A 27126-nucleotide genomic window follows, 5' to 3' on the forward strand; every position below is an offset into this window, starting at 1 on the left:
CCATTCTCAGATATTTGGATGTAAATCTTTTTTGGCAAATCAAACTTGTATTTCACAGCTATTCTCTCTTTAAAATGGGGGTGGTGAGTATCTTGTGAAGAGAGTCATCAGTCTTGTGAAGTTGTTGGGGCCGGGGTGGGTGTGAAGTGGGATGGATTTCACATGTAGGACCCAGAAAGCAAAAGCAATTCAGTAATGTTCTTCGAGATTTGAAATAAGCTGGATTCCACCTTTCTCCATTGTTTCCAGTTTCCTGAAGGGCCTTGCAAGAAAAGAGGAGCTCACACTGTAGCAGGAGGGTGGATGTTCAGAAGCTCAAGGAGGCTGTGGGTCCTGGAAGGTCTCTGAAGCTGGCTCCAGGGTCTCCTCACTAGTGAGTCATGTATCCCTGCAACTTGAAGACAGCCTGGCCTCTCAAAGACTCTGATGGAGAAGTTAAGTGACCTCAGGGACTCCATATGCCAAAGTGAGAAGGAGAGGCAAAGGGAACGTTGCTAAGAATACAGTAGGAAATGTCCCAGGAGGCATTTGGGGTTTCTTGACCAGAATAAGGTTAAGGTCATGAGAGAGTAGAATCTTTGGGTTGAAAGCAATAGTATATGGGGGTAGGGGGGAGCAGGGTCAGGGCACCCTAGAAGACAAGTTCTGAATCCAGGGTATCAGGAGCACTTGGGAGCTTTTGTAAAACACAAACTCCTGCCCCCATCCCCACTTCCACAGAAAGATAGGTTAGACTCTCCAGAGGCAGGGAAATGCTGCAGGGTTCAAAAGGTGGGGGTGAAGAGAGGGGGCAACAGGGAAAAAGACTAGGCCTGGGCCTTAGTCAACAGAGAGAAGGAGTCTGGGTGAAGCTCTTTAAGAGCATATGTAACTGATAAATCCTATGTCGGGCTGGTCCTAGAGTTTTAAGTCCTCTCCTATTCTAAAGGTCAGGAAATTCTGGTCCTAATGTCAGTGCTGTCATCTAGTGGCTCTGTGATCTTAAGCAAATCACTTCACCTTTCTGAGTCTCAGTTGCTTCTGTTGTAAAATTAAGGAATGGTTGCTAAGGTCTCTTTCCAGCTCTGAAAGTGTAAGTCTATGGTGCTAAAGATTGTTATGGCTTCTCCATCATGAGCTGGTGTATCACATTCAGAAGACCAGAGCCTAGGTGCTCTTCCTTTCTTTGTGGACTGTTGGGATTCAGCTGACCTGGGACCAGCTAGTCTGTCTGCCAGCTTCCAGGCCAGAGCCATGCCTAATTACTTGATAGAGCTTTCCCCAAAGTGGAGCACTGCTTCTGTGTGAATAGAATTAATTAAATTAGAAAATATAAAATGAGGGTTCCATGGCCCAATGAATTTGAGTATCTGGGTTAAACACATTTAACATTTTCTTTTTTCTCAGGACTTCTCAGAGCATCAACGAACCAATATGCATTTTGAATCTCTTAAAGGGGGAATAAACAATTTCCCAAACAAATTTGATTGTGGGATCCACTTTTCTAAGGAGCAACCCTTAAAAACAGCAACAACTCCAAGTTAGATGGTCCTTACTCCCTTTTTCCCCAAATTCTTGACCTTCAAGATGGGAAGGAGTGTTTCCACTCTTCCTCCTCTGGAATCCCAAAGGCAGTCAGTCTTTTGTCACAGTCTCCCTAGCGCAGCCTTGCAGGCAGTGCCAATGATTTTTGCTAATTGCTATTGAATTCCCATTGAATTGACACCCCTCACAGTTCCCCATGTCAGTCCCCCATGCCTCCCTGCAGCAGATGCTCACAGATTGCCCCCTTTACCTCAATATCTGAGAGGTAGAGACAGACAAGTCAACATGGGCTCCTCTGAGCCCAGAGCTTCCTCTTGGTGGCTTGGTCTGAGGATCACTGTGGCTGGATTGACAGGTAGTAGCTGTTGATTCTCTGGTTTGGGGTTAATTTTCTATAAGAGACAGGAAGAAAGCTGCCGGAGTCCCCCACCTTAGGAATATATACGTCCTGGGATGGAAAGGTAAGCTTGGTGAGAATTGGCTCTGTCTTATTTGGGCAGGAAAGGTGGGTTGCTCTCCTTTGGACTCCGTTTTTACACCCCATTTTCCGTGTTCATGTCTCAGCACTCTGCCCTCTTTCTCCTTCATCCTTCTTGGGTTCTTTTCATTTTCCCCCTGCTCTTCTAAGCAGACTGGCTCTCCTTCCTCTTCCCCCATCCCAATCTCCCAATCCCCTCTTCACACCCCCGCTGCCCTCCCAGCCTGGCAGCGTGCCCTGTAGGAATGTTAATTAGCATTCACGATTTAATTAATTCAGTAGCTAATTAATGACGGGGGGGGGGTGGAGAGCTGGGGTGCTGGGGAGCTGGGGGCTGGAGGTGGCAAGGAGAAAGCGGAGGCTGCAGAAGGCATCGCAGATGGCTGTGTGGTGGCTGGCACAGTGCCCACCGCCATGGATGCAAACACTCACACGCACGCACACGTACGTACAGACACACATACACACACACACACACACACGCACGCACACCAAAAAAAGGAAAGGGTGATCGAGGAATAAAATCAAAAGCAGGGAGAGAAGGGCACAGGGGCCCTGGGAACTGGGGGTGGGGAAGGCTCTAGATCTATTTGAATCTGCTCCGGAAGTGGAAGAGGAGAAAAAAAAAGAAACCACCACAGGCGCAGAGAGAAGAGAGCTCTCCCGGTACCCCACCCCACCCCCACCCCACCCCAGCCACCCCTCCTCCCTGGCATGGGATTCATGGGCACCAGCTGAGGACAGGGTCCCCTCCCTCTGCTTGCCATAAATATTGGCACCGAGGACCCAGACTCAGAAGGACAGGACATTCCCAAAGAAAAAAAATTTTTTTAAGTTGCTTTTTAAAATATACATGTATATATATTTTTAAAACATTGCACCCGTTTTGGTATGAGGGCGAAGGCGAGTGAAAGAAGGTGGCTGAGCCAGGAGGAGAGAGCACAGATGGCTTGGTGGTGGTATGGTGTGGTGAGTTGTGGGGAGGAGAGGGGGTCTGGCAGAGGTTGGGGGTGGGCGGAATGAGGACCCTGTTTTCTTCTTTTCGGTTTGCTGTGGATGAAGGAGGGAGAGAGAAAGAGAAAGGGGGTGGGGAGAGAAGCGAGACAGATGGCAGAGTGGAGAGGCGGCAGCCAGTGCCGGCACTGCCCAGCCTGGGCGGACCCAGCTCCCCCCCCTGCCAGCTTTCCAAATGCCACCCTTCCCCCATCCTCCCCTCACCCCATCCCCCCCAGCTTGGCACTGATCTCCGAGAGAGAGGGAGAGAGGCTGGGCAAAGAGCATCTGTTCCCTCCATTCTCCCAGCTCTATCGGCTGCCAACCTAGGGCCATCGCCTGCCTCCATCACCCCTCCGCCCGCCTGCCCGCCCGCCTACCCACCCAATCCCAAACGGGTGCTGGATCAGGTGCCGAATCTGGCTGCCTCCTCGGGTATACCCGTCACTGTGCATTGCTGTGTGTCTGCCACCGCTGCCTGGCACTCATGGGGCCGTGTGTATGTGTGTGTGTGTGTGCGCATGTACATGTACGCATAAACGCGTGCTGTATGTGAGCCTCCTGGGCACGGGTGGGGGTTGGCACTGCGGTTGCCAATCTAGTGTCCAACCAGAAGGACAGGGGGATGGAGTGGAAGGAGGGGAGAGGGTTGAGGCCTGGGAGGGCAGAAGAGGGTGCATGAGTTGCTTCATGCTGCCTGCTTACACGCATTGGCACTGCAGCTGCCACCCTTGTGCCCGCGGAGATGGGAGGAAGCGAATGGGGAGGGGGACAGCCGCAGGAGTCCTGGTGGTCTGAGAGGGAGACTCGGTACCTGGGAGCCATTGGCATCACACCCGTCAGGCTGGTGCCCCGAGCTGGGGCAGTGGGAACAGGGGCCCCAGGAGGCAGAGAGGAGGGGCAGAAATGTGTTAATGATGTTTCTGTCTCTCTGGAGCTCAGCTCTGAGAAACAGTTGAACTATGAGGTAGTTAGCCTTCTTCTAGTCTGGGAAAGTGAAGTGGTGGAAAGAGTAGCCAGGGAAGTGCCAAGAAAGTGTCTAAGAGCAGGAGAAGGGATCGTGCCACTGCTCCCTGGGGGAGCTCCTCAGGGCTGGCCTTTGTGAAAAGCACGGGGATGTGGGCGTGAAGCAATGGGTGCTGGCACTGCCCATGGAGCCTGGCAGAGGCTCTGGCATTGTGTGGAATGGAGGAGGGTAGAAGTGCCTCTTGCCAATCTGGTTGAGAAGATTGCTGTGTGCCAGGAATGAGAAGGGAGGTGAGATGGTGTGTGTGTGTGTGTGTGTGTGTGTGTGTGTGTGTGTGTGTGTGAGAGAGAGAGAGAGAGAGAGAGAGAGAGAGAGAGAGAGAGAGAGAGAGAGAGAGAGTTTGGGAGAACAGACTTGTTTTCTGCCAGGACCTCCTTCCTGTTCCCTCTTAGGCATGGGGAGCGGAGCGACAGACGGAGAGAGGCTTGAGGACACAAAGGAGGAAGCGTGCCATTGCCAAGACCCCAAGGAAGAAGGACAGAGAGCGCTGGCAGTCCTGTCTGGCCCCCAGCCAGTTTCCTGCTGAAGATGGCCAAATCCTCTTGCCTGGTCTGTGTATGTCACCGTGCGAGCATGGTGGGAGCGGGGGGGTGGCTTGCTTGCTGAGCTGGGATCTAGAATGGGAAGGGCACCTTTCTGTGGATCTCGTTTGGACTTTCCACTCTAACAAGTGAGGTATCTGATTTTCTCCCTGGTGCCTTCCTCTCCTCCCCCTCCCTCCACTCCACCCCTCTTTCATCTCTCTATCACCATCTGGGTCCTACTGCTTGGCACCCAACCAACTAGATGCTGCCACGCTTGGTAGTGCTGCACTGGCACGTGAACAGTGTCTCAGATCCTGGCACTGCGGCAAACCCAAAGCCGCCAAACAATGCTCACGACCGCCACTTGGCGGCAGAGGGAGAGGGGGCAGCGCACACGGGCACTCCGGGCATCAGGCGGAGCTCTGCTGGGGAGTGGCATGAGATGGCACCCTCAACAGCTTGCTGCATCGGTACTTGCCAGCCAACCTCAAGTAGACACCCACCTCCCTCCTACCTAACTGCCTCCAAGAAAGGGATTTAACTGCTACCACAGTCAGTGTTTGAGTAGCTATTTCAAGGGAACCTGGAGAACAGAGGGACAAGGGCATAGGCAAGAAACCAAATCCAAGGCTCCAGGCCAGTGGCCTGTACGCCTCTCTGGGCAGTGAAGACAGAGAAAATGCTAGCAGGGCAAATGAAAGCTGTAGAGAGGACAGCCAGCTATGTTGTCACAAAGCTGGTGCCAGAAGAGATTAGAAGTAGGAAGGAGGGACCCTCAGGCCTTGCTGTTGGTTGTGGGTGGTTTATGCCTGTATATATTTTGTCTGCCCTATATCTTGTGATTGGCTGAGCTGTGGTTGAGATGAACCAGTTCTTCCTCCCTCATTAAAAGGCCCATATTCAGTAACAGTCCCAGGAAAATGAAGAGGTGCTCTAGGCCTAAAGAGGTAGATAAGTATAAGGAAAACAAAGGCACCTGGGACTTGTCCTTCCAGAAAGAGTGTTTGCGGAGATTTAGGAATTTCTCAATGGCACCGCAGTTAGGTAGAATTGGATAAATGTCCATGTCTTTGAAATTCACCCCTGAAAAGGAATCCACAGATCAGCAATGAACCCTCATAGAGAGGAAGGCTCCTAGAAGGAGAGTCCCCAGCATCTGTGGTGACACAGACCAGCCCTATGCCTTCAGAGGCAGTGCCTTTGGCAGTGCCATAAAACTGCACCTTGGGCCTCAATCTGGAAGAAATTCCAATAGGTTGGGCTTTCCTTGCTTTCTGAGTAGCCAGAGGCTGTGGATTAGTAACTAGGAAGATCTTCAAGTAGAAGATTTGGCTCTGGGTAATGTTGGGGAGGCTGGGTGGGTCCGATGGAGGAGAAGACCTGCCCATAAGGAAATCAAACCATTACTATGTTACTGAGCTGCTTAGGGTTGGGGGGAGTTCTGGTTTCAGCATCTCTGGAAGTGGATGCGAGCTTCAGAAGAAGGGAGGTGGTTTCCACAGCAGAGGAAAAAGCAGGGAGACACTCAGCCGAATGGGTGAGTGGATGATGTTTCTTGTCTCCTGTTCAAGAACAGCCTGTTGGCAGAAGACACAGATTTCCCAGATGTTGGAGGTGGGGGTGATGGCAGAGTAATGAAGCAAACAATTCCGAGGTGATGCTAGGCGCCTGGTGGGAGCCCCTGGTGTAGCATGATAGGGCCTGGGTGCTGGAAAGTTCCAGGCAGGTCACAGACGTATATGGGCTGAGCAGCCCAAATCAGGGGTTCTTAAACTAATCTGAAATGTGTTTCAGGAATGTGCATTTTAAGCCAGCACAGGTGACCACGATGCGGGTGAACAGAACTTTGAGAAACTGTTTTAAGAGACAGCAGTCACCTTGTAGAACAGTTACTCTAGATTGGATTTCTCTAGGCTTTTTGCATCTTTCTTCTTCCTCCCCAACCACAGGCCTGTCTTTATGCTGCCATGCATGTGGGGTGTGTGTAAATGTGTTTTGGGTAGGAGCAGCAGGAGGAATAGGATGGATTGTGAGGTCAAATCACGCAGGTTTAGCTTGTCAGAACGGTGCTTCTCCCTGGCAGTACTTATCACAAAAGAATCCCTTAGGGAACACTTTCAAATTCTGATGGTAGGCCGCCCTTTGTTTCTGAAACTTTACCACTGAGAACCACCAGGTTAGGAGCATGGCCAGAAGATGGCTGTCTGTGGTCCAGCAAGATTTGTGTGGATTCTATGCTTGGTACAGGATGAATCCTAATTACTCTTCTTCTTGGAGACAGATCTGGGTCCTGGGTAGTAGAAGGAGGGGTCAGCAGAGTACAGGGCCTAGCCGACTGTGGATACTTAGCAAGATGCAGACGATACTGTTGTTTGAGCACTCGGTGGGAATGAGCACAGTGTGGGTCATTCTTCAAGTCCAGGTGAAAAGACATGGTACAAGGTTGAGTATCAGGGAAGGACTGTGGATGTGGGGCATGCTGAGCTCCTACAGATTACCCATTTCAGTGTTTTAGCCATTGTTTGTGTAAAAGTGCGTGTTTGCTTGGATAGGATTAAGAGTTAACCCCAGGAGGGCGCCTGTGTGGCTCAGTTGGTGGAGCATCTGACTCTTTTTTTTTTTTTTTAAGTTTATTTATTTTGAGAGGGAGAGGGAGAGAGAACATAAGCTGGGGGAGGACGAGAGAGAGGGAGAGACAGAATCCCCAGCAGGCTTCGTGCCATCAGTGTAAAGCCCGACATGGGGCTCAAACTCACAAACAGTGAGATCATGACGTGAGCCAAGATCCAGAGTCAGAGGTTAACTGACTGAGCCAGCCAGGCACTCCACATCTGACTCTTGAACTTGGGGCCATGAGTTAGAGCTTCATGTTGGGTGTAGAGGTTACTTTAAAAAAAAAAAAAAAAAAAAGAGTCAATCCCAGGGCACCTTTCCCCATTACCTTCCTTCTGGTCCACATAAGCAGGTCCAGCCTGCTTCCCCATGAGTTTCTAGCCAGACAATTCTCTGGCTGGAGAGCTGCAGGAAACACCAGGTTCAGACTACTGACAGGGAATAATGCCACTTACCCCTTTGTGTAGAAGGTTGTCTGAGACCTCTGTATGATGGAGAATGACAGAGTGGGACCTCACCCAATTTTATGTTCTTCCTGTATAGTCTTGCCTGGGAATCACTTCCCATCGCTCCCCAAACTTGACGAGTTACGGTCTAGGTCTTCTATGGATGTCCTCTATCTCGCTTTTCCTTCATCTGCCCTTTTCACAATGTATATAAGCTATAATCCTGCAGACTGGGTCTGTAGCCCTTCTTGTTGTAGCAAAGGTTTCCTTGGTATTTGGGGCATTTCTTCCTTAGTCCTAAATGACATCCTCACGGCTCACAGGTTTCTCACTAGTTGCTCCCAGATGGTGGTTTGAGCTTTGCACCACAGCCTAGAGAGAAAGGTTCCTCAGTGCCTACCCTTCCTATAACACAGGGTCCCAAACCAGTTTATTCCTGTGTTTCATGAGTTTTCCCTAAAGTTTCCTCCTGATTTCTCTTCTACCTCTCCCCTCCCTAGTGTCACAGTGCAGAGAAATTTAAAGTCCTTTCCCCATGGATTATAACACTTGGTCACCCTTTCTGATACTGGTTACATTTCCCCCTGACTGTTCATAAGCTTTTCAAACCCACTGTTTTTATGTGAAGAAAATGAGTATGTCCTGGAGGGTGGTTCTACTTATGTGAAGTGTAGGTGATAGGTCTGAAGGCATGTCCTTTGTGCCTTTGTGCACATGGGGCCCTTCCTTAGGGCATGTATGTATCCCTGTAGCTCTCTCCATGGTTCTGCTGCAGTTGCTGACAGTGTGTGTGCTTGTTCCATTGGTGCAGTTATACAGACAGAGTTCTGTATTTCAGGTGCAAGTTCCTATATATATTTCTATTGGATGGAAAAATGCGTCTTAAAACAGGTTGGTGGAGGTTTGGGGGATTGGTGATCTGATTGTTAAGCCCTGAAAGTGACTAAGGAACAAATAGAAGGAATTAAGTAGATGGGTGCTACCATGGCTGGAATACTTGGCTTTCTTGGTTCTTGTGCATGCTTCTGTAAGTACACTCCAGGGGCTAGAGAGCTGGAGAAAAAACGGGTTTCTTTTAGTGGTCCTGTTGCACATTCTACCCCATTTGGCTGCTGCAGCTTCAGATTTTGCCATATTCTTGCAGAAGACTTGGAGTTCTGTTCCTAGTTGAGAATGGGGTACCTTAAAGCCATCACATAGTGATTCTGGTTTAGAGCAAAAACAGCCAAGCTCATTTCCACCTCCTGTCTCCTGGTACTGATCCTAGCGGTAAGTAGGGTAGACCAGAATTTGGATGCCTTAGGACCCATGTGTGTCAGACCCTAGACCTTTGCCCCAGGCCGTGGAAGACCAATCATAGGAGCCATGGATTGAAGCTCACTTTAGGGTTGTTGGGGTGGAGCCTATACTACAATATAGCTGTTGATGTGCCAGGTGCTTGAGTTGGGTCTACTGCTCCCCAGGAGAAGCAGCACGACCTGGTGCTCACCTCTAGCATTCTGCATAGGGCCTACTGACTTCTGTCTACCAGAGTGGCCCACTGCGCATTTCTGAAGCAGGAGCACTGCTCCTGTGGACTTCTGGTCTGAGAATGGGGTTAGGGAGGAATGCTTCCGGGCACTGGGAACATGGAATGGGAAACCTAACTCCACAGTCAGCCCTGCTCTTTTGTCTCAAACTGCAGGGTTCCTGGTTAGGACAGTTGCTTAGAGTCAGTTGCTGTCTACTGCTATGCATGTACATGGTGTCTCCAGACCAGGGTATCCAGGTGTAAGGGAACATGTTTGAGGGCAAGAGGAGGAGGAGGGATATCTGGCTCTCTTAACTCCCACTAAAAATATACACAGTTCGAACTGAAGCCAATCTGTCCTGGTTGTGAGCTCGTAAAATGCCTGACACCACACCCCTAATCATCCCATACCAGGTGTTTGCCATGGTTTTCTTTAAAATGTTTCTTATCTTTTTTTTTTTTTTTTTTTTTTTGGTTTTCAACTTTTATACACAAGTCATATTCCCTGAAAGCACAGAGTGAAAAAGCTTCTTCCCTCACACATGTTGCTAAGAAAGTAGTTTTATACACAGAATCTCAACAGGAGAAGGTAAAGGATAGGGAAGGAGGGAGGGCGGGGTGTAAAAGAGATGCTGAGAGGTGGGAAGGTTGGCAGCAAGATTGAGACCACAGTAGGGCCTGCATTTATACCTGACATCATCAGAATGACTGGCTCTGCCCCACCCCAGTTTGCTAGAGTAGGAGCTTTTAATTTTAGAAATGGACCAGAAGTGCGATTCACAGAACCTGTGGGCACTAGGGACTCAGCTGACTTTTCCCTCCCCCACTCTCCTCTCCCATCTTCTGGGCACATAAGCCACCGCTTTGGTATTAACCAGTTCACAGGGTGGAGTGACGGGCCAGGAAGTCAAAATCCTAGGGCTGACTGAATTTGTGTGTCTGCATATTAAATGGATGATGGTAGCGGAAGAAGCCTGAAGGGAGAAAGTTTGCAAAGAGACTCCCTTGAGAGGGGAAGTCTGGGGCAAGGGGAGTAGCAGAAATTACCTGGAGGACTAGGAGCTTTTGCAAGCTTTTCTTTGTTGAAATAAAGCACCTGCTTTTCTACCCTGTGCCAATTTAGCTGGGCTTTGGGGTGGCCAGTTACCACCTGATCCTGGCAGGAACAATGAGGTTAGAGGTGGGGGACTCTCTTCTAGCTCATTCCTCTTTCGTTGGTCCCCTTGGTAACAGCACCCTATCAGACATTCTTCACCTTGTGCTTCAGTCACCTCCTTGCCCACCCACCCCCTCATCTGTCATGAGCTCCAGAGCCGTGTGGGCCTCCCGGACAGCCTGACTCCTTTGGTGGCACCTCCAGCAGCTGCTGCTTGCTGGTGGGAAAAAAGGCAAGGGCAGAGGATGAGGGAAGAACACATATGGAGAGCAAGGGACCCCACAAAGGCAAGGAGTCCAAGAAGTGACCAGAAATGGGAAGGGAGATAGAAGGGTTTTGTGAAAGAAGCAAAAGGAAGTGGTGGTTAGCTGCACAAAAGAGAGGTTTACCCAACTGCCCTGTCCACCCCTTTCTTCCTTGGACCTCCGGGATACATCTGGTGGTACTGACTTTTCTAACTAGCAGCTAGGAATGAGGGGATGTTACCTGTCCTCATAAATACTCAGTTCGGGGGCAAGGGTAGGTCTCCCCCGTGTCTGAGCCCGTCTCCCCATTACCAGCCCCCACCTGAGGCTGGGCATGGCCAAGGCCAGGCTGCATGGCTTTCCATCTTGAGGATCACCAAACCCACACAAGGACTTAAAGCCATTAGATCTTCCAAAGACCAGTGGTTTAAAGAAACCCTCAACATGGAGGAGAAGGTAACACAAACAGGAAAAAAACACTTGTTTGATGGGAGACTTTTCAGTTTTGTTTTTTTTTTTTTTCTGTATTTTCCAAGTTTGTGTTTTACTTTAGTTCATTCCTCTGTCTCCATCTCTCTCCCGTGCACATGTGCGCGCGTGCTCTCTCTCGCTGTTTTTTTTTTTTTTTTTTTTGGTCGTGTCTGTGTTTCAGTTTTGTTTTTTTAAATAAAAGAACTTTGGATTTGCCGTTGGTGGGCAGCGCCGGTCCCGGAGGCTGGACCCCCACGTGGCAGGGATGGGACAAGGGGCAGGCCCACGGCTGCTGAGAGGATCTCTGTGTTTAAAGCCTTTGAGAATATGCTACTGCAGTTCCCAGGGTGCAGGGTGGGGGTTGGCAGAGGGGTTCCTGGCGGCGGCTTCCCCTAGAGTCCAGGCCGCAGGGGCTCCCCTGTCAGGCGAGGAGAGGGTTAGGAGGGAGGGGTGTGGGGAGAGTGAGCTGCAAGCACTTCTCCCCCTGCCAGCCTCCAGTTTGGTTCGAGTTTTGTGGGCTCCCTGCCCGTCCCAGGCTCCAACCTTGGGAGCCAACTGGGTATTTGGAAAGTTTGTGAGCTGTGTGACGCTCTAGACAAGGGGGTAAGGAGAAGGGGGAGTAGCAATGTTTGTTTTCCTTACCCCTTCTTTGCCTTGGGTTTTCTTTTTTATTTTCTTCTTCTTTTTTTTTTTTGGTGTTTTCTCAGTCAGTAGAACAGCATGGGATAACATGTACTTGTGTGTTCGCGGGGGTTGACTGTTTTGTGGCGGGGGGGGGGTGGTGACTGGGAATTCAGTGGGGAAAAGGTTGTAGGAAGATGGACTCAAAGATAGATCTTGTGTGTGGTGGGCAGGGCAGCGATGAGTGGACCATCAGGAGGACAAAGTGGGTGTCTGTGAAGATGGGGCAATGAGCCGCAGAGGATCAGTGTGTGTCTGGGGGCAGGGGAGGAGGCAGGACTCTGCTGGAGGTGGGGTGTGTGAAGCCCACTGAGGGTGGGAATTTAAATATTCCCGTGAGGTGGGCGGAGCTGAGGGTTGGGGTGAGGGATTTGAACTCCCACCGAACACCCCTTGGAGTAAGGGAGGGAGCCCTGAGGCCTTCCCCTCTCCCCCCATCTTGGTTTATCTGTTTATAAAGCTAGAAGTGTAGAGGTAGTAGTAGTTTTTGGGTTGGAGTCCGTGTGAGGTAATCTTGCTTCCTCTTTGGCAAAAGCCACGGCAGCCGTGGCGGCAGTGGCGGCGTTGGTGACGGTGATGGGTGGGCCCCCTGGGGGTGGGGCCGCCTTGCGTCTGTGGGCCGAGGAGCGCAGGTGGGAGGCCAGGGCTTCGTGCCCACTCAGCAGCACCTCACATGCCAGGCAATGGTAGGTGCAGATGGGCACCCGCAGCGGGGGGGGCACAGAACCCCCCGAGCCCCGCCCAAAGAAGCAGAAGGATCTCTGATGAGCCGTGGCCGGGGCCTCCCCATCAAATGCCATCTTGCACTGGCGGCACAGATAGCGGTGGGTCACATCCACGGTGGAGATGCCGGTACTGCCTGACAGCAGCTCATCCGCCTCCCCGGCCTCCCCCTCCCCTGGAGCAGGCAGTTCGGGCGGCTTTGGAGGCGCTGTGGCTGTGGGCTCAGGGGGCTGGGGTGGTGGCTGGAGGAGGGCGTTGGGGAGCAGTCCGATGAGGGTCTGAGGTATCACGGGGTTCATGGGAAATAGCCCCTTCTTCATCCCATAGAGCTGTTGGAAGTAGGCCCCCTGTAACTGGGGGCCAAAGACAGCTGGTGGTGTTGCCCCCCCTGCGGGGGGCAATGGGAAGGGCAGAAATTGGCCCCCCAACAGGGCTGGGACTGTCGCCTTCAGTGCTTTGAGGTTCTTGAGGGCGTCAGTGGAGGAGTTGGTGGGCGCTGCAATTGGCTTGCGCTCACCAGAGACCTTGTCCCCGGAGGGCTCAGTAGGGGGGCCTGGGGCAGGGTCAGTGGTGCCTGCTGTGGAGTTGTTAGTTTGTTCGGGCACAGGTCTCTGAGGTAAGGGGCAGCCTGGGCCAGCAGTCTGGACCACTGTGGTAGCAGGCAGGACTGAAGTGGCGAGGCCCAGGAGGCCCGAGGAGGCTGCAGGGCCTAGGAAGACGAAAGGAGGGATGAAGGGTTAGCCACCTACTGGCCTGGTGTCCATCCTGCCACCTCCAGCCACACCCTCGCCCATTCCCACCACCTAGCTGCCTTGCTCCCTTCCCTCCCTTCTCTCCCCCAAGAGCTTGAAACTAAGGAGGCAACAGGAGAGTGGAGGTGGAAGAGTTCAGGAGAAAAAAGAGGGGCATGTCATTAGAGAGAGATGCTTTCTGAAGTCCAACCCCTCCCAACTGCCCACTCACCTGAATTGAAAGGAGCTAGGCTGCCCAGCGGGGGTTGGGCCAGAGCTGGACCAGACAAGAGGACCGGGGCCAGGCGAGGCAGGGCCGGGCCAGCTCCAAGGGGCACAGAGGCAGGTGTGGTGGCCGGTGGGGCCTTGGGAGCTGGGGGTGCCTCAGGTGCTGGGGCCAACTCGTAGCACTTGCTTTCACTCTTCAGCTGAGCTCGGACTGCCTCTTTGAGCTTGGCCAGGTGCTGGCGGGAAAAGAGATGGCCTCGGCAGGAGACATAGAAATCATACTTGACGTCACAGTAGGGGCAGTCGGTGCGCTGGGCTCCCAAGGGGCCCTCACCGTTGCCCCCAGCCCCACCAACTGCCGCCCCCTGCAGTTTGGCCTTCTTTTCCTTGGCACGAGCATTCTGGAACCAGACCTGGATGACTCTCTTGGGCAGCCCAATCTCCTCCCCCAGCACCTCGCACTCCTGCATGGTTGGGGTACGGTAGGCTTCATAACAGGCTTTCATGATCTTCAACTGCAGGCTGCTCATCTGGGTCCTGTAACGCCGCTGCCCCATTCCATCTGGAACCCCGACCCCACTTCCTGTTCCTCCACTGCTTCCCCCAGCCCCAGGAGACTCTGGTTCGGCCAGACTGGAAGCAGACGAATCGCTGAGATCCCCTGCAGATGGACTGCAAGCCTCACTCTCTGGTGAAGCTTTAGAAGGTTCCTCTGTAGCCTCTTCCTCACTGGGTGGAGGGGGAGGTGGGAGAGGTAGAGGTGGCTCTGGTGTTGGGGTGGTGGCCTCCTTCCCAGGTGGTAGGAAAGCCAGGGGCCCGGCAGCAGGAGTAACTGGTGGGTAGGGAAAAGCAGGTGCTTCCCGCTTTGGGGCTTCCCTCCCAGATCCATCATCTACCTTGCCCAACAAGAGGTTGAACTTGGGGAAGGCTGCAGGGGCAGGAGTGATGGGGGCCTTGACTGCTGGATTGGGCACCCCACCAGGGGTGCTTCGAAACTGGCCTTTCCTCTCCCGGGCCCTGGTGTTCTGGAACCAGACCTGCACCACCCGCTTTTTGAGTCCCACCTCCTCGGAGATGCAGTCGAGCATCTTGCGCGTTGGGTTGGAGTCTTGCATGTACCAACGGTACAGGATCTCCAGCTGCTCGGGCAGGATGGTGGTACGTAGGCGCTTGTCCCTGGGGGGCTCGCCCTCCCCTCCACCCCCTGCCTCACTGCCCGTTGGGGACAGGCTGCCCTCCTCATGCTTCCGTTTCAGCAGTGGCCCTGGGGCCTGTGGAGCACCTGCCACCAGGGGGCTTCGCTCCCCAAACACCAGCAATGGCAGATCTAGGAGGTGGGGTGCAGCACCGGGCTGCAGGGATGGCATGAAGTGTAGCCGGCGGTGACTGGTCAGGAGGTCTTGGCTGGGGAAAGACATGGTGCACTGGTCACAAGCGTGGACTGGGGAAGGCGAGGGAGGGGCCCTCCCTTCAGGCTCTTTGCCTTCTGGGTTTGTTGCCTCTGCTTGGCTCAGCTCTTCCCTGTCTGCAGGTTCAGGTGACGGGCCCCCGGGCCGTGCGGGGGGTTCCAGGCTCTGTTCCTCCTCTGCATCCTCCTCCTCTACCTCTTCTTCTTCTTCCCCCCTCTCAGCCTCTTCCTCCTCCTCTTCAGGGGGCTGGTCATCATAGCATTTCTTGAGGTGCCGCACCAACTCAAAAACACAAGAGAAGGTGGCATGGCAGCGCCTACAGCCAGAGGCTCCCCCACTGCCCCCTCCGCTCGGCACAGGCCCCCCCTCGATGGCATTTTTGCGTGCTTTCTGGCGGGCATTCTGGAACCACACTACCACCACACGGGTAGCCAGGCCCAAGAGACTTGCAAGCCGCTCCACTTCTCCGTCCTTGGGGTAGGCACTGGTCTCGAAGAAAGACTGCAGGGCTTGGGTCTGGAACTCTGTGAACTTGGTTCTGGAGAACCTGCGGCCTGCAGGCAGTAGGGGAGGCAGATTCCCTCTGGAGCTTTCTTCCTCCTCTGGTGGCCAGCGTCCTCCTGCCCGGCTTCGCTCCTCAGAGGGACGGGCCCCCCCTGCCTCAGACTCTGGGACCAGGAAGGGAGGGCCCAGTTGGGGAGCTGGTGAATCCAGGGACCCATCAGGAGGTTTGGGGGGCTCTGCAGGGGGCGGGTATAGGCTATCGTAGCTCTTTCGAAACTGAGCAGCATAACGGCTCAGGGCCTCAAAGGGCAGAAATCGGCGGTGGACATGCTCCTCATGTGTCTTGAGGATAAGCATATTGGAGAAGAGTTTCCCACAGGCCCCACAGGCCAGCTTGTCTCCACCCCCCAGGGCCTCTGGTGGGGGTGGGGTCGGGGGAGGGGGCACAGCCTGCTTCCCCTCGTTGTACTGGATCACCAGCTCAAAGCCAAAGTTTTCTAGAAGGGCTTTGGCTGCAGTGCGGGCTGCTTCATTGGGCGTAGAGTTGGGGGGCGAGGCGGGCCCCGCCTCATTCCCCTCTTCCGCCATGGGGGGCCGCTCCCACTCCCGCTCAGCCAGCTCAGCCTTAGAGGGCGGGGGAGGAGGAGTGGCAGCTGGCAGAGACAGCAGGGGTGTGGGCCCAGCCAATGCCAGCTTGGGCCCCACCTTGAGGTCATGGAGGTAGAAGGGCAGGAGCAGCTGTTGCTGCTGGAGCTTAAGCAGTGATTCCGGCACCAGAGGGAAGGGGGGCAAGACTGGTGGGGTAAAGAGGGGTGCTGGGAATCGGTGTAGGTCCAAGGGGGGTGGGGGAGGTGACAGGAAGGGCAACCCAGATACGAAGCCACCAGGGTCAGGGCCCTTCTTCTCTGTGCCAGTCTCCCCCTCAGTCTCACCCTCCTTGGGCTCTTCTTGGCCACGCTCTGGCCCCTCGGCCTTGGCGTCAGTCTTGGTCCCCCGAGAGCGAGTCTGGTGCAGAACTGAGCGCATATGGATCTCTAGGGTGGAGCTCTGGTTGTAGGAGACTCGGCAGACAGTGCACTTAAAGGGCTTGTCTGTGGCAGCAGCAGTGGGAGGCGCAGCACCTGCCTCTCCTCGGGCAGGGCCAGACGGGTCAATGGCAGCCTTCTTCATCTTGTGCAGGTGGGAGACAGAGTTGTAATGGACCAGAAGGATATTCTTCTGTGTGAAGGACTCCTTACACACAGTGCACTTATAGGGCCGGGCAGGGTCAAGAAACTTGTCCAGGGCAAAGTTGGTGGTCTTCCGATAGGTCAGAGGGTGGCGAGAGTCAGATGGAGCTGGCTCTGCAGGGCGGGGCTCCCCCACACGCCCCTCTTCCTCCTCAGCCATGGTGGGTGGAGGGGCCAATTCTTCCGCCAGGACATCAGGCCGAGAGGCTGGCGATGGGGCTGGAGAAGGGGGTTGATCAGGGCTTCCTGGGGGCTTGTCTGGGGCCTCAGCTAAGGGCAGGGGAGGCTCAGGAAGAGGATCAGGACTGGCTTCTGGGGTCAGCTGAGGGCCTTCTGAAGGAAAGAGAAGGGTGCCATGAGAAGGTAACTGTCTGAAGTCAGACCCCACCCACCCCATATCAAGGACAACTGATCCCTGCCTCAGTTGTCTTCAGACCCTCTTGGTCCATGAAGCTCACGTCCCCTTTCTTACCTGCTCCTTGTTCTCTGCTGGGTTCAGGCTCTGGCCCCGGAGCAGGGGGCTCTGGGGCATCCCCCAGTGGGCATAGAGTGGGCCCAGGCAGCACTTTGGTCGTAAAGGTCATCTCTACAGTTGTTGCCTGCAATGGAAGAAAGCCCAGTGACTCCCCTGTGCTGACCCACCCTGCTACTCCTCACACCCTGCTCTGCACCTGGGCTTGTGCCCAGCTCCTGTCCAGGGCTCCAGTCTCCTCCTGGAAACACTCCCAGAACTTTGGCTTTTCCCCAGAGGGGAGGGCCTGGGCTGCTGCCTCTCCTGCACCAAAGCCCATGCCTCCCGTTGAACAGCTCTTATCAGGACCTAATGGAAATGAAGGAAATGCTTGGCTTCCTCACCAACATTGTCCCCGCTAAACCCATACTTGCCTGGACGCCCCTGCCTCTTCTTCCCCTCCTGGCCCAAACAGGGCCTCCCGAATGGGTCCTCACCCAGCCAGTACTCACCACAAGCAGCAGCTTCTCAACGCACTCAGGCACCACATTGTGAAGGTGGCTAAGGTGGAAATGCAAGGCAGGTCGGCCCACCAGCTGCTCCTGGCACAACGGACACCTGTACTTGGGCTGCACTGCATGCTGGGAGAGGGTGTGAGCCCTCACCTGTTCGGGCTCAGGGCTCAGGAAGCTGCAGTATGGACAGCAGAATACCTGGGGGCACATGGGTTGGGGAGGAGGTGTCAGAGAAGGATGGGGCCCACCATCACCCAGCCCTTTGTGTTCTTGTACACAGCATGATCCCCCACTCCCATTTTAGGAGTGAGCCGCATTGAGAGGCATCAAGGCATCACCACGGATCCAGCCAGAAGCAAGAAGCTGGTTCCTCCCTCATTTCCCTTCCACTGGGACAAAGGCCCTCTCCCTCCATCCTGGCCTGTCTTTCCTTGGTCTTTGCCTCTCTCTGCTGCCTTGCTTAGTATTCCAGCTACAGTATGACCCTGTACCTATCTCCCTGGGATTTAGTTTTCTTACCCACCCACACCCTGTCCGTGTCTTCCCCGTGAGATGGCGCCCCTGCCCTCTGGCACATCTGGACCCAGAGGCTCCTTTATCCCTGCCCACTCTGCCTCCCCAAGGTCCCTAACCTGAGTGTCTCCTGAAGAGGGGCCCTCCCTACCTGTCTGCTCAGAAGCCGGCTCATCTCCCAGCGGCTCAGCAGCTCCCACTTTCTTTTCCTTTTCCCCTTCTTAATGTAAACAAACGCCACAGCTCCCCCAGCGGCCCAGGAAAATTCTGTCCTGCTCTGCAGGCACATTCTCGCCCACACCTCTAGAGGGGTGGGGCCAAGGGAAGGCTCTGTCTCCACCTTCGTCACCTGACTGCCTGACCTCCAGCCTATCTTCATCTCCCTGGCTCAGTTCCTCTCCTGCCCCCTGTGCCACTGGTCCAGGCCTGCATACTGGGACAGGATGGCCATAAAGGAAGGGCATCCAGATGCTCGTTTTAATGCACTTGGCCCTGGGAACAGACATCTGGAATCAGTCTGCAGGAGAAAACAGGAGTGAGGAGGGTCTGGCCAGCAATGTTTCAGTCTGTGTAATCCTGCCTGTTGAGGTCCCATTTGGAGAGCTGTGAGGGAGGGGCAGCATGGAGCCTCAGGGACCCAGTCTGGGAGTCCCCTCAGAATCCACACTCTCAGGCCACAAAGCTAAAACACACAGGTCCTGCCTAGGCCAGGCAGAGGCCCAAGGCTGGGAAACTTGGAGAGCTTCAGGGTTTGCTATCTGGGTCAGTCATCTGGGCTGGGGCCTCTACCCTCAGGAAGGAGGTGCCCAGATGGTTCCATGCAAGCTTGGGGCCTTCTGCAGGAGATGACCATCCGTGTCTAGTTGTCTTTCTGCTCCTGACAGGAATAGAGAGCTGGGCACCAGGCTAGCCTTTTGGTTTGGGCTTTCTCTTTTCATTTCTTCACTTTTGTCTTCCCTCCTCCCCTCCTTCCTCCACCTGCTTCCACCTTTTCCTACCTTGGGACAGCTTCTGTCTTCACTTTTCCCTCAAGTCCTGCCCTCCCTTCTTGTCTTCTCCCTCTGTGCTCCACCCCTGGGGCCAGCTCTGCTCCCTGTATGGTGCTAAACATATAACTGGCCCTAGGTGGCATCTCTTAATGTGTTTTGAGACAAGTCACAAACATGACAAAACTAGGTCTGCCATTAGCCTGAAATCTGGCTGTAAAGCTCTACTGATAAGAATTTCAGGCTTTAGAATATGAACAAATTTCAGTAAAACCAGGCCCTACCCCACCCCCCCACCCCAGCTATTCCCAATTACCCCAGTTCTGACCGTGGTCTGGTTGGCACTGTCTCCTCGAGAGCCAGACTTGTTCTCGACCTCTTCAGAAGCTGAAAGGAGAAGAGATTAAGAGACTCTGATAGCCTTCCCTCTTTCTTTCCAGACCCCCAGCCCTTAAGATTACCTGACTTGTAGCAAAGAGCCTCCAGGGTAGGGGGCTGGGCTGGGGGGAAAGGGCAGGAAAGCACAAAGCTGTACACAGTACAGGGAAAGGAGGCCCAGCAGGGCTGATCCCAGGTTAGCGGGATGGCCAGATTGAAGCCTTTTGTGGCTCCCCCTCCTTTCCCTCTGATGAGCCCTTTCTTGTATCAGTTTGGCTCCATGCACCTAGGAGGCCTCGCTGGGCAGCTGGATTACTGCAGAATCCCATGTACACCTCAGAATTTATGAGGATGGGGCGGAGGGTGGGGGACAAGGGGCAGGGATAGAGGGAAAATGGACCAGATGAGCAACTCACCCAATTGCTCTGTCTTGTTCTGAGCGTCTTTTTCAGGGGTGGGCAGCTCAGCTAAGGGGGTGACAGGAGGCTTCCCTGTGTGGGATGAGGGGAGAGCCAACTTAAAAGAGTGAAGCATCAGGAAAGGGAGGACATAGGGCAGAGGAAGCAGGACACGCAGCCAGGAGAAGGAGAAAATGGATGGATGAGTCAAAAAGCTGCCAAAAAGAAACGGATGATGAAGTGACAGGGTTGGAGCTGGGAGAGCCTTAAGAGATTAACTCTAAGTACCCAGCCCCCATCATTTAAAGATGAGGAAACAAGTCTGGCCATAGACAGCAGAGACCGGCCAACTGGGCTCCCTGCCTACTGGTCCCAGAAACAGGGAGCCCAGAGACCTAAAGGGAGGGGCACTGAAGAAGGAAAGTGAAGTTGAGTGGAGGCAGGTGCGGCAAGCAGGAGGCGGCAGGTCTAGCTGGGAGAGGAGATTACCACTCAAGTAAGAATTGACAGATGTGTAGGAATTTATTTTCGGTGGCAGCCTAATTAAAGTGTTAAAGTTCCTTAACTCCATTCAGCCCTGCGCCAGGATCATTAGCTATTGATCTGGGCCCCTCCGGCACTTAACTCCAGCCAGCATATTGGCAATTCAATTAGCACCAGTCAATGCTGCCTGTTCCTGGTTCCTGCTGCCCGTACCCTCACCCTTGCCCACCGCCAGCCCCTACAAAGCCCCGATGCCCATGCCCACCTCTGACAGCCCCTTCCAGGCTCTTCTCCTGCACCCTCTGGATCAATGACGCCTGGCGGGCTGTTCCTGGTCTCTGCTGGTACAACCTCAGCTGCCTAAGGGGGACCCTAAGCCCAGCCTTCGGGCTGAAGACCTCCTAGGAGACAGGAAGAGGCTGGGGAACTTGTCAAGGGCTTCCTATCCCTGCACCTTTGGGCCAGGCCCACAGCTCCCATCTTCTTCTGACATACCCTGACCCAGCACGAAGTGGATTCCATTCTTCTGCTTTTCTAGTTCTCTCCTTCCTGACCGGCTCCTGCCGCTCCCCACACCCAGTGTTGCTGGGACGCTGGTCACGATTCGGAATCAGCGGGTGATTCCTCCTCATCTGCTTTCCTGTTCTCTGCTTTCCACCCAGCAAAGCCCTTGCCCTTCACTGCCTCCTCCCTCCAGCAGCCTCTTGCTCCTTGCTTCACTGGGCAGCCTCACTCTTCCCCAAGTCCGGTTTTATCTCCCCTTCACAGCTGGCCCCTTCCCACTTGCTCTTGACTGCCCACAGACCCGTTTCTCCTCACTGGTATCACCTCACCACGCCCAGCTCCCACACCTGCTGCCCACCCTGCCCCGTCCCCTCTTCCTCACCAGGAGTCCGGAGCTGCCCATGGCTGAAGCTCAGGATGCTCTGAAGAGCCGAGAGCCCTTCCTCGGCTGCGGGGCCACTCTGCAGCAGCTGCAGACGCCGCTGGGCCTGGGCGTCGCGGTGGGCCGGTGCACGTAGGTGCTGCAGCACAGCCAGGCGGGAGGGGGTCTCCCATGCACACAGCAGGCAGCGGAACAGCCCCAGCTCAGCCCCTGCCGCAGCCCCCTCCATCTCCAGCAAAAACTGGAAGCACAGAAAGAGGATGCTCAGGCCCAGAAGGGACAGACACCTTGAGATCTCACCTCCCCCAAGGGAGCCTGACCAGCAGCAGCCCCTCCCTACCCATCCCTTCCACCCTCTTCAGGCCCCTCCCCTTTCCCTCCTGTGGCCACCTGAGTATTACTGCCTTTTCTCCCCTGTCTCCTTCTCTTCCTCCTACCAATCCTGGACTCCACCCTAGTAAGGTGAATGGAATCTGGTTCCAACCTCTTGAACGGATGACAAGATGGCCTGAGCAGACACTCCCCTCCAGTCCCGAACATCAGAAAAGCCGAATAAAGTACTGGATTCATTTTATCAGAGTCCACCATCCTTTGGCCTCCCCTCCACGACTATCTCCAAAAAGTTGATTATCCCAGTACATACTTGCCACTGAATCCAGTCCTGGGTCTTCCCATCGCTCTCCCACTCGGCATCTCTTTGATCCGTCCCCATGCCCTTCTCTTCTCTCCCCCCAGAGGCTCTGTGCTGCTCCCCTCAAGTCCCAGAGGCTCCCTGCCCCACTCTCACCTTATAGATCTGGCTATTTTCTTCATGGGCTGTGCCCCGGGCGTGCAGCTGCATCTTCTCCTTGCTGTTGGACTCAAAGTCACAGATGTTGCAGCGCAGGTGCAAGGGGGGAATGGAGCCATAAGGAGCCCCATCTCCCAGGGGCACTGGGGAGGGGGTACCCACGGCCCCACCCCCCTCCCTCAGGTGGGCTGCCAGCTGGTACTTTTGAGCATGTTTGTCAGTCTTGAGGTGGAGTTGAAAGTTGGCTTTGAGCTGAGTGCCATAGCAGCAGAGCTTGCAGCGGTGGGTGTCACCGGCCACCTCCTTCCATTCAGCCTCTGGGAGGCTTCGGCCCACGCTGCAGTGGTAGAGCAGCAGCTCCAGGTTGTCTGTGCTGAAGGCCTGGCACACTAGGCAGCGGAATACCTTCAGGGACGGGCTGTCATCTGGGGGTGGTGAGGTGGGCAGGCTGTCAGACAAGGAGCCCAGGAGCTGACTTGGAGGCAGGTGGGTGTCCGGGGAGAGGCTGCCAGGGGCTGGGGGACAGAAGCAGGTTAGAGGCCCAAGGAAGGAATGGGGCAGTTGGGTAAATGGGGATAGCGCCGAGGGAGCTGGGGTTGCCCAGTAGGGGGCTAGCCCTTAGGAGGGAGCAGAGGCTCGAGTCTGGCCCTGGGGAAGGGAGAAGGGGAAACAGGTGCAGACCCCAGGCTGCTTACCTGGTGGGGGAAACTTGCGAGCAGGCGCTCCGAGGTGGTGGAAGCCATTGAGAAGCAGCTGGGCTTCCAGGGGCTTGTCTGGCCTCAGCCCGGGGCCAGGCAAGGGAGCCTGAGGCTGCCCCAAGGCCTGCGGTCCGAAGTACTGGAAGAGCTCAGGGGGGGTGGCAGGGGCAGCTCCTGCCGAGGGAGGGGGCCCCGGCCCTACCAGTCCGGGCGGCAGGCCCAGCGGCAGCCCCTGGTGCAGCATGAGGACATTCTGCATGTGCTTCTCAGAGGTCATGTGGATGCGCAGGTTGCGGGAGATGTTGGTCTCGTAGCTGCACACCTTGCACTGCCAGGATGATTTGGTCTTGGGCTCCTTGTCCCCGGCAGAGGATGGGAGTGGCGCCTCCGGGGGGCTGCCCTGCCCACCGGGGCCTGCCTGGAAGCCCTGCAGGTTGGCCAGGTGCTTGTCAGACTGCATGTGGATGCTGAGGTTGCCCTTGGTGGTGGTGGAGTAGTTGCAGACATCGCAGCGGTAGGGCTTGTAGCCACAGTTGTAGCTCTCTCCACGGGCGAGGCGGGGGTGGGCGCCCCCGGCGCTGCAGTAGCTGCAGTGGCTATTGCTCTCCGGGTGCTTTTCCCGCATGTGCACGTCCAGGGTCTGCTGGTACTTGTAGTGCCAGTTGCACTTGGGACACTTGAGTGTCTTGCAGGAGTTGCGAGAGTGTAACAGAGACATGTGGCTGGACAGGCTGAGGCCCTGGAAGGCCGCAGGGGCTGGGGTGTAGTCTTCAGCTAGGCGGTAGGGCTGGGGTGGGTCGCTGGGGTCTTCGGGGGAGCCGACTGGGGCAGAGAGAGTGCCCCCCTCCTTAGAGGCAGGTGAGCTTTGGTTCAGTGGGGGGCAGAGCCCTCCCTCCTCTTCTTGCCCCTCCGGGAACCAATCTGGCCCTGCCTCGCCAGCTGCCATTGGCGATTCTTTGGCTTGGGTTGGGCTGGGGTCCCAGGTGGTGGGAGTTGTTGCCGGGGAGGGTGGGCTAAGTGCCCTGACTTCTTCCGCAGGCAGGACAGGAGCTTCTGCCTCAGGGGGACCATCCTCAGTCTGGGCTACATTGGCCTCTGTGTTCACCATGCTGCTGTTATCAAGGGGCATTTCTAAAGGGGGGCGAGCAGGTGGTTTTGGTTCCAGAAAGCTTAGGAGGGCCATGCGGCCCTCATCTCCCACCTGAAGCACAGCTGCATTACTGGGCAGGCCCAGATGTTGAGCAGGGGTTAGCTTCACCCCATGAGACTGTGTGTGACCCATAAAGGCCTGGGCCCTGCTGAAACCCAGGCGGCACAGGAGGCAGAGCCAGAAGAGTGCCCTGTGGTCTCCTCCCCTGCTCCCCATAGGGCCATCTTTGGGATCTCCGGGTGGGTTTGGAGCCAGCTGGTAGCTCCAGAAGGCTCCATCCCTTCCCTCACAGGTGGCCGGAGATGGCGCTGAGGTATCATGGGACAGAATTTGGTCAGAAGAGCTAAAGCCTTGGATTGGGTCAAAGCCATGTTGGATGTGAAGGGCAGTGAGGTGTGCAGAGGGTAGGTGGGCAAGGAGGGGCAAGCTGGGCTCCTCCTTGATTCCCACCTCGCCCCAGGGGAAGCCCTTTGGTAACAGGAGTTCACTGCCACCTGACAGGGACAGCTTGGCTACTAGGTAGGCCTCACCACCAGCTGTGAAGAATAAATGGTTGCTTAGGTCCACGGGAGGGAGCCCTCCTCCTTCCTCCTCCTGCTCCTTGTCCTCTTGCACTCCTAGGTCCTTTGGTGAGAAGCCACCACAGCCAGCCTCTTCTCGGGGCTCCCCAGTCTCCTTTGGTGGGACGAGGCCACAGCCCGACTCCAGGGCCTGTCCCCCTGGCTCTGAGGGCCTCATGCTCTCAGAGGTGGAGGGGGCAGCAGGGGGATCTTTGGTGACAGGATCAGCGGGGGTGCCAGGGGGGGAGGTGTCCGGAGGCGGAGACGGGGCATTGTGTCCAGGGGTGGGGGTGGTGCCAGTGGTAGAGGATGAGTTAAGGGTGGCCATGGCAGACGGAGGAGCGCCGGGGGTTCATTTCAGCGTGACGGCAAGTACCCTGGGGGGAAACATGGAGAGAGCAGGGCTGTGAGGTGGCAGGAGACACCCAGACAGGCCCTTGACTCTCCAGGTACTCCAGCCCCATTCTCTTCCCTGAGCACCAGACTCAGCTACCCACCTGCCAACCTGAAGCTTCACCTTAGTGCTAACACACTTCAAACATAACATGTCCAAAATCAGAACTCTCTATTTCTCCCCCCGAACTCGTTCTTCCCATCTTCCCTATCTCAAAACTTGGGACCACCATTTATCTGGTTGCTAGGCTAAAAACCTAGAAGCTTCCTCTTGCCGGCTCCCCACATACAACGGGACAGCAACCTCTCAGACAGACAGGCGTCCTATCCCTCCGCTAACATCGTCTCCAGTAGCATCAGCGTCGCCCCAGCCATGGTCTTTCCTGAACCAGTGTGCCGAGCTCCACGGCGGCTTCCGTTTCCACTGCTGCCCCTACAGCCCAGTCTCCTTCCATCCAGCCGCCAGAATGACCTTTCATTTAATTCTCAATTATGAAAAATGCCAGACCTATATAAAAGTAGACCAAATAACATAAGGTACCCCTTTGTACTCATGACTCAGTTTCAACAGCCACCAACACATGGCCGATCTTGGTTCATCCATATCTTTACCCACTTTCCCTTTTCCTGTATTGTTTTAAAGCAAATTTCAGGTATCTTAAACATCTTTTAAAAGGTAAATTGTGGGGCGCCTGGGTGGCTCAGTCGCTTAAGCGTCTGTGACTCAGGTCATGATCTCACGGTCTGTGAGTTTGAGCCCCGCATCGGGCTCTGTGCTGACAGCTCAGAGCCTAGAGCCTGGAGCCTGCTTTGGGCTCTGTGTCTCCTTCTCTCTCTGCCTCTCATGCTTTCTCTCTGTCTCTCTCAAAAATAAATAAACATTAAAAAAATTCTTTAAAAAAAAGGTAAACTGTAGGGTGCCTGGGTGACTTAGTCGTTTAGGTGTCTGACTCTTGATTTCAGCTCAGATCATGATTTCGTGGTTTGTGAGATCAAGCCCCACCTCAGGCTCTGTGCTGACATTGCGGAGCCTGCTTGGGATTCTCTCTCTATCCCTCCCCTCGCTCTCTCATAAATAAATAAACCAAAAAAAAAAAAAAATGTCAATTGTACTATATCCTTAAAAACCCATCCGTGATTTCTCACTGTACAATGAATAAGATCCAAAAGGATTCTGATCTACAAAAGGATCTATCTGATCTGATGCCGGCCTACTTCTGACACATCTTAATACTCTCCACCCTGCCTGGCTGGCTGCCTCCAGCCCACTGGCTGCCTTTTCTTCAAACACACCAAGTCCATTCCCACCTTAGGGCCTTGCCTAAGCTAAACAGCTTACTCCGTCAGCCAGGAAGACTCTTCCCCAGACCTCTGCATGATGGCAAATTCTCATTCAGGTGTCTGCTTAAATATCACCTCTTCCAACAGGCTTTCCCTTCCTATGGAAGCTAACATGCTCCGGGGGGTTACTTTCTTCAGAGATTTTTCACCACCTGATATTTCCTGGTTTACTTCTCCCTTCTAGACGGTAAGTTCCATGAGAGTAGGAACCCTACTTTCTCTATCATTAGCACCAAGAAAAATGCCCGCCACACAGTCAGTACATGTGTGTTGAATGAATTAACTCTAGGAAAGACCCTCAGATTTTCCACTCACTGAAGGGGTAGTTTCCCTAAGTCAAGGTCCTCGAGCCAGAGAGGCCACAGTGAATTTCTGCTGGCCTGCAGGCCCGGTGCTGCTCTCACAGATGCCCTCCAGAGCCATCTCTGGTCACAAGCATGTGAAATAGGCGGAGGCTTCCCTGGCCAGTTGGAAGACAACCGATTCTATGTGATTAGCTTCCTCCCCCACAAAGAGATTAAAAAAAATAATAACAGTAATATTACTAAAAGCTATTAAGGTACATATGCCATGGTCCTGGCACTGTGCTAAATGCTTTCATCAATTATTTCATTTAATCTTATTTTGCAGATGAGGCAGCCAAGAAACAGGTTGAGTGAGCTGCTAACTGTCACACAACTCCAAGGAGGGGAAACCAGAGGACTGGCGGGGCACAGAGACCTGGGCCCTCCATCTACCTGGATCGTCCCTCAGACCCAGGAAAGGCCAAATGAGCCTCCAGAGGTCTAGCAGTCAGAATTCTAGGGCTCCCTCCAGCTACTAGAAACGCCAGGCCTTCCACGCTGTTCCCAGCCTTTTTACCTTGATTACCACACCTTCCTCCCCCTCCGCAACCCCCCCCCCCGCCCCGCTTCCCATCCCCACCAAACTCACCAGTTCCCCATGCTTCACCATCCCATACTTTTCCCAATGTCCCAAGTGGTTTGCATCCACTCCAGGTCTTAATTACCAGCCAGTCTCTAATGATTAAACCTTTAGCGTTCAAGCCCATGCTTCCAGAAGGGATGTGGTCTCTCCTTCCTTCCTTGGGCC

The 27126-nt window shown here is 54.6% G+C and overlaps 1 protein-coding gene and 1 long non-coding RNA gene across 11 annotated transcripts in view; one reads left to right on the top strand and one right to left on the bottom strand.

The window, feature by feature from the left end:
- Window positions 1–2330: 2330 nt before the first annotated feature.
- Window positions 2331–27084, top strand: LOC122468908. 7 transcript variants are annotated; one of them, XR_006293343.1, is made up of 5 exons: window positions 2331–2971; window positions 4415–4577; window positions 13872–14041; window positions 26122–26221; window positions 26665–27084. It is a non-coding gene; the product is annotated as an uncharacterized LOC122468908 (long non-coding RNA). The 7 variants fall into 7 exon arrangements; XR_006293344.1 differs by lacking the exon at window positions 2331–2971 and adding an exon at window positions 3075–3430 and having other exon boundaries at window positions 4391–4577; XR_006293339.1 differs by lacking the exon at window positions 2331–2971 and adding an exon at window positions 3076–3430.
- Window positions 11724–27126, bottom strand: part of ZFHX2 (zinc finger homeobox 2) — a 30890-nt gene continuing 15487 nt past the window's right edge. For all 4 annotated transcript variants that reach the window (XM_043555834.1, XM_043555832.1, XM_043555835.1 and 1 more), the window contains exons 2-10: window positions 22588–24677; window positions 21890–22407; window positions 21103–21343; window positions 19752–19826; window positions 19286–19344; window positions 17456–17656; window positions 16965–17091; window positions 13355–16825; window positions 11724–13100 (exon numbers count right to left, since the gene is read on the bottom strand). In XM_043555834.1, coding sequence (XP_043411769.1) covers window positions 12121–13100; window positions 13355–16825; window positions 16965–17091; window positions 17456–17656; window positions 19286–19344; window positions 19752–19826; window positions 21103–21343; window positions 21890–22407; window positions 22588–24628 — 7713 coding nt within the window. In that variant the 5' untranslated portion in view covers window positions 24629–24677 and the 3' untranslated portion in view covers window positions 11724–12120. The remainder of the gene's footprint in view (window positions 13101–13354; window positions 16826–16964; window positions 17092–17455; window positions 17657–19285; window positions 19345–19751; window positions 19827–21102; window positions 21344–21889; window positions 22408–22587; window positions 24678–27126) is intronic.

The sequence above is a fragment of the Prionailurus bengalensis genome, chromosome B3 (genome assembly GCF_016509475.1).
Source record: "Prionailurus bengalensis isolate Pbe53 chromosome B3, Fcat_Pben_1.1_paternal_pri, whole genome shotgun sequence".
NCBI lineage: Eukaryota > Metazoa > Chordata > Mammalia > Carnivora > Felidae > Prionailurus > Prionailurus bengalensis.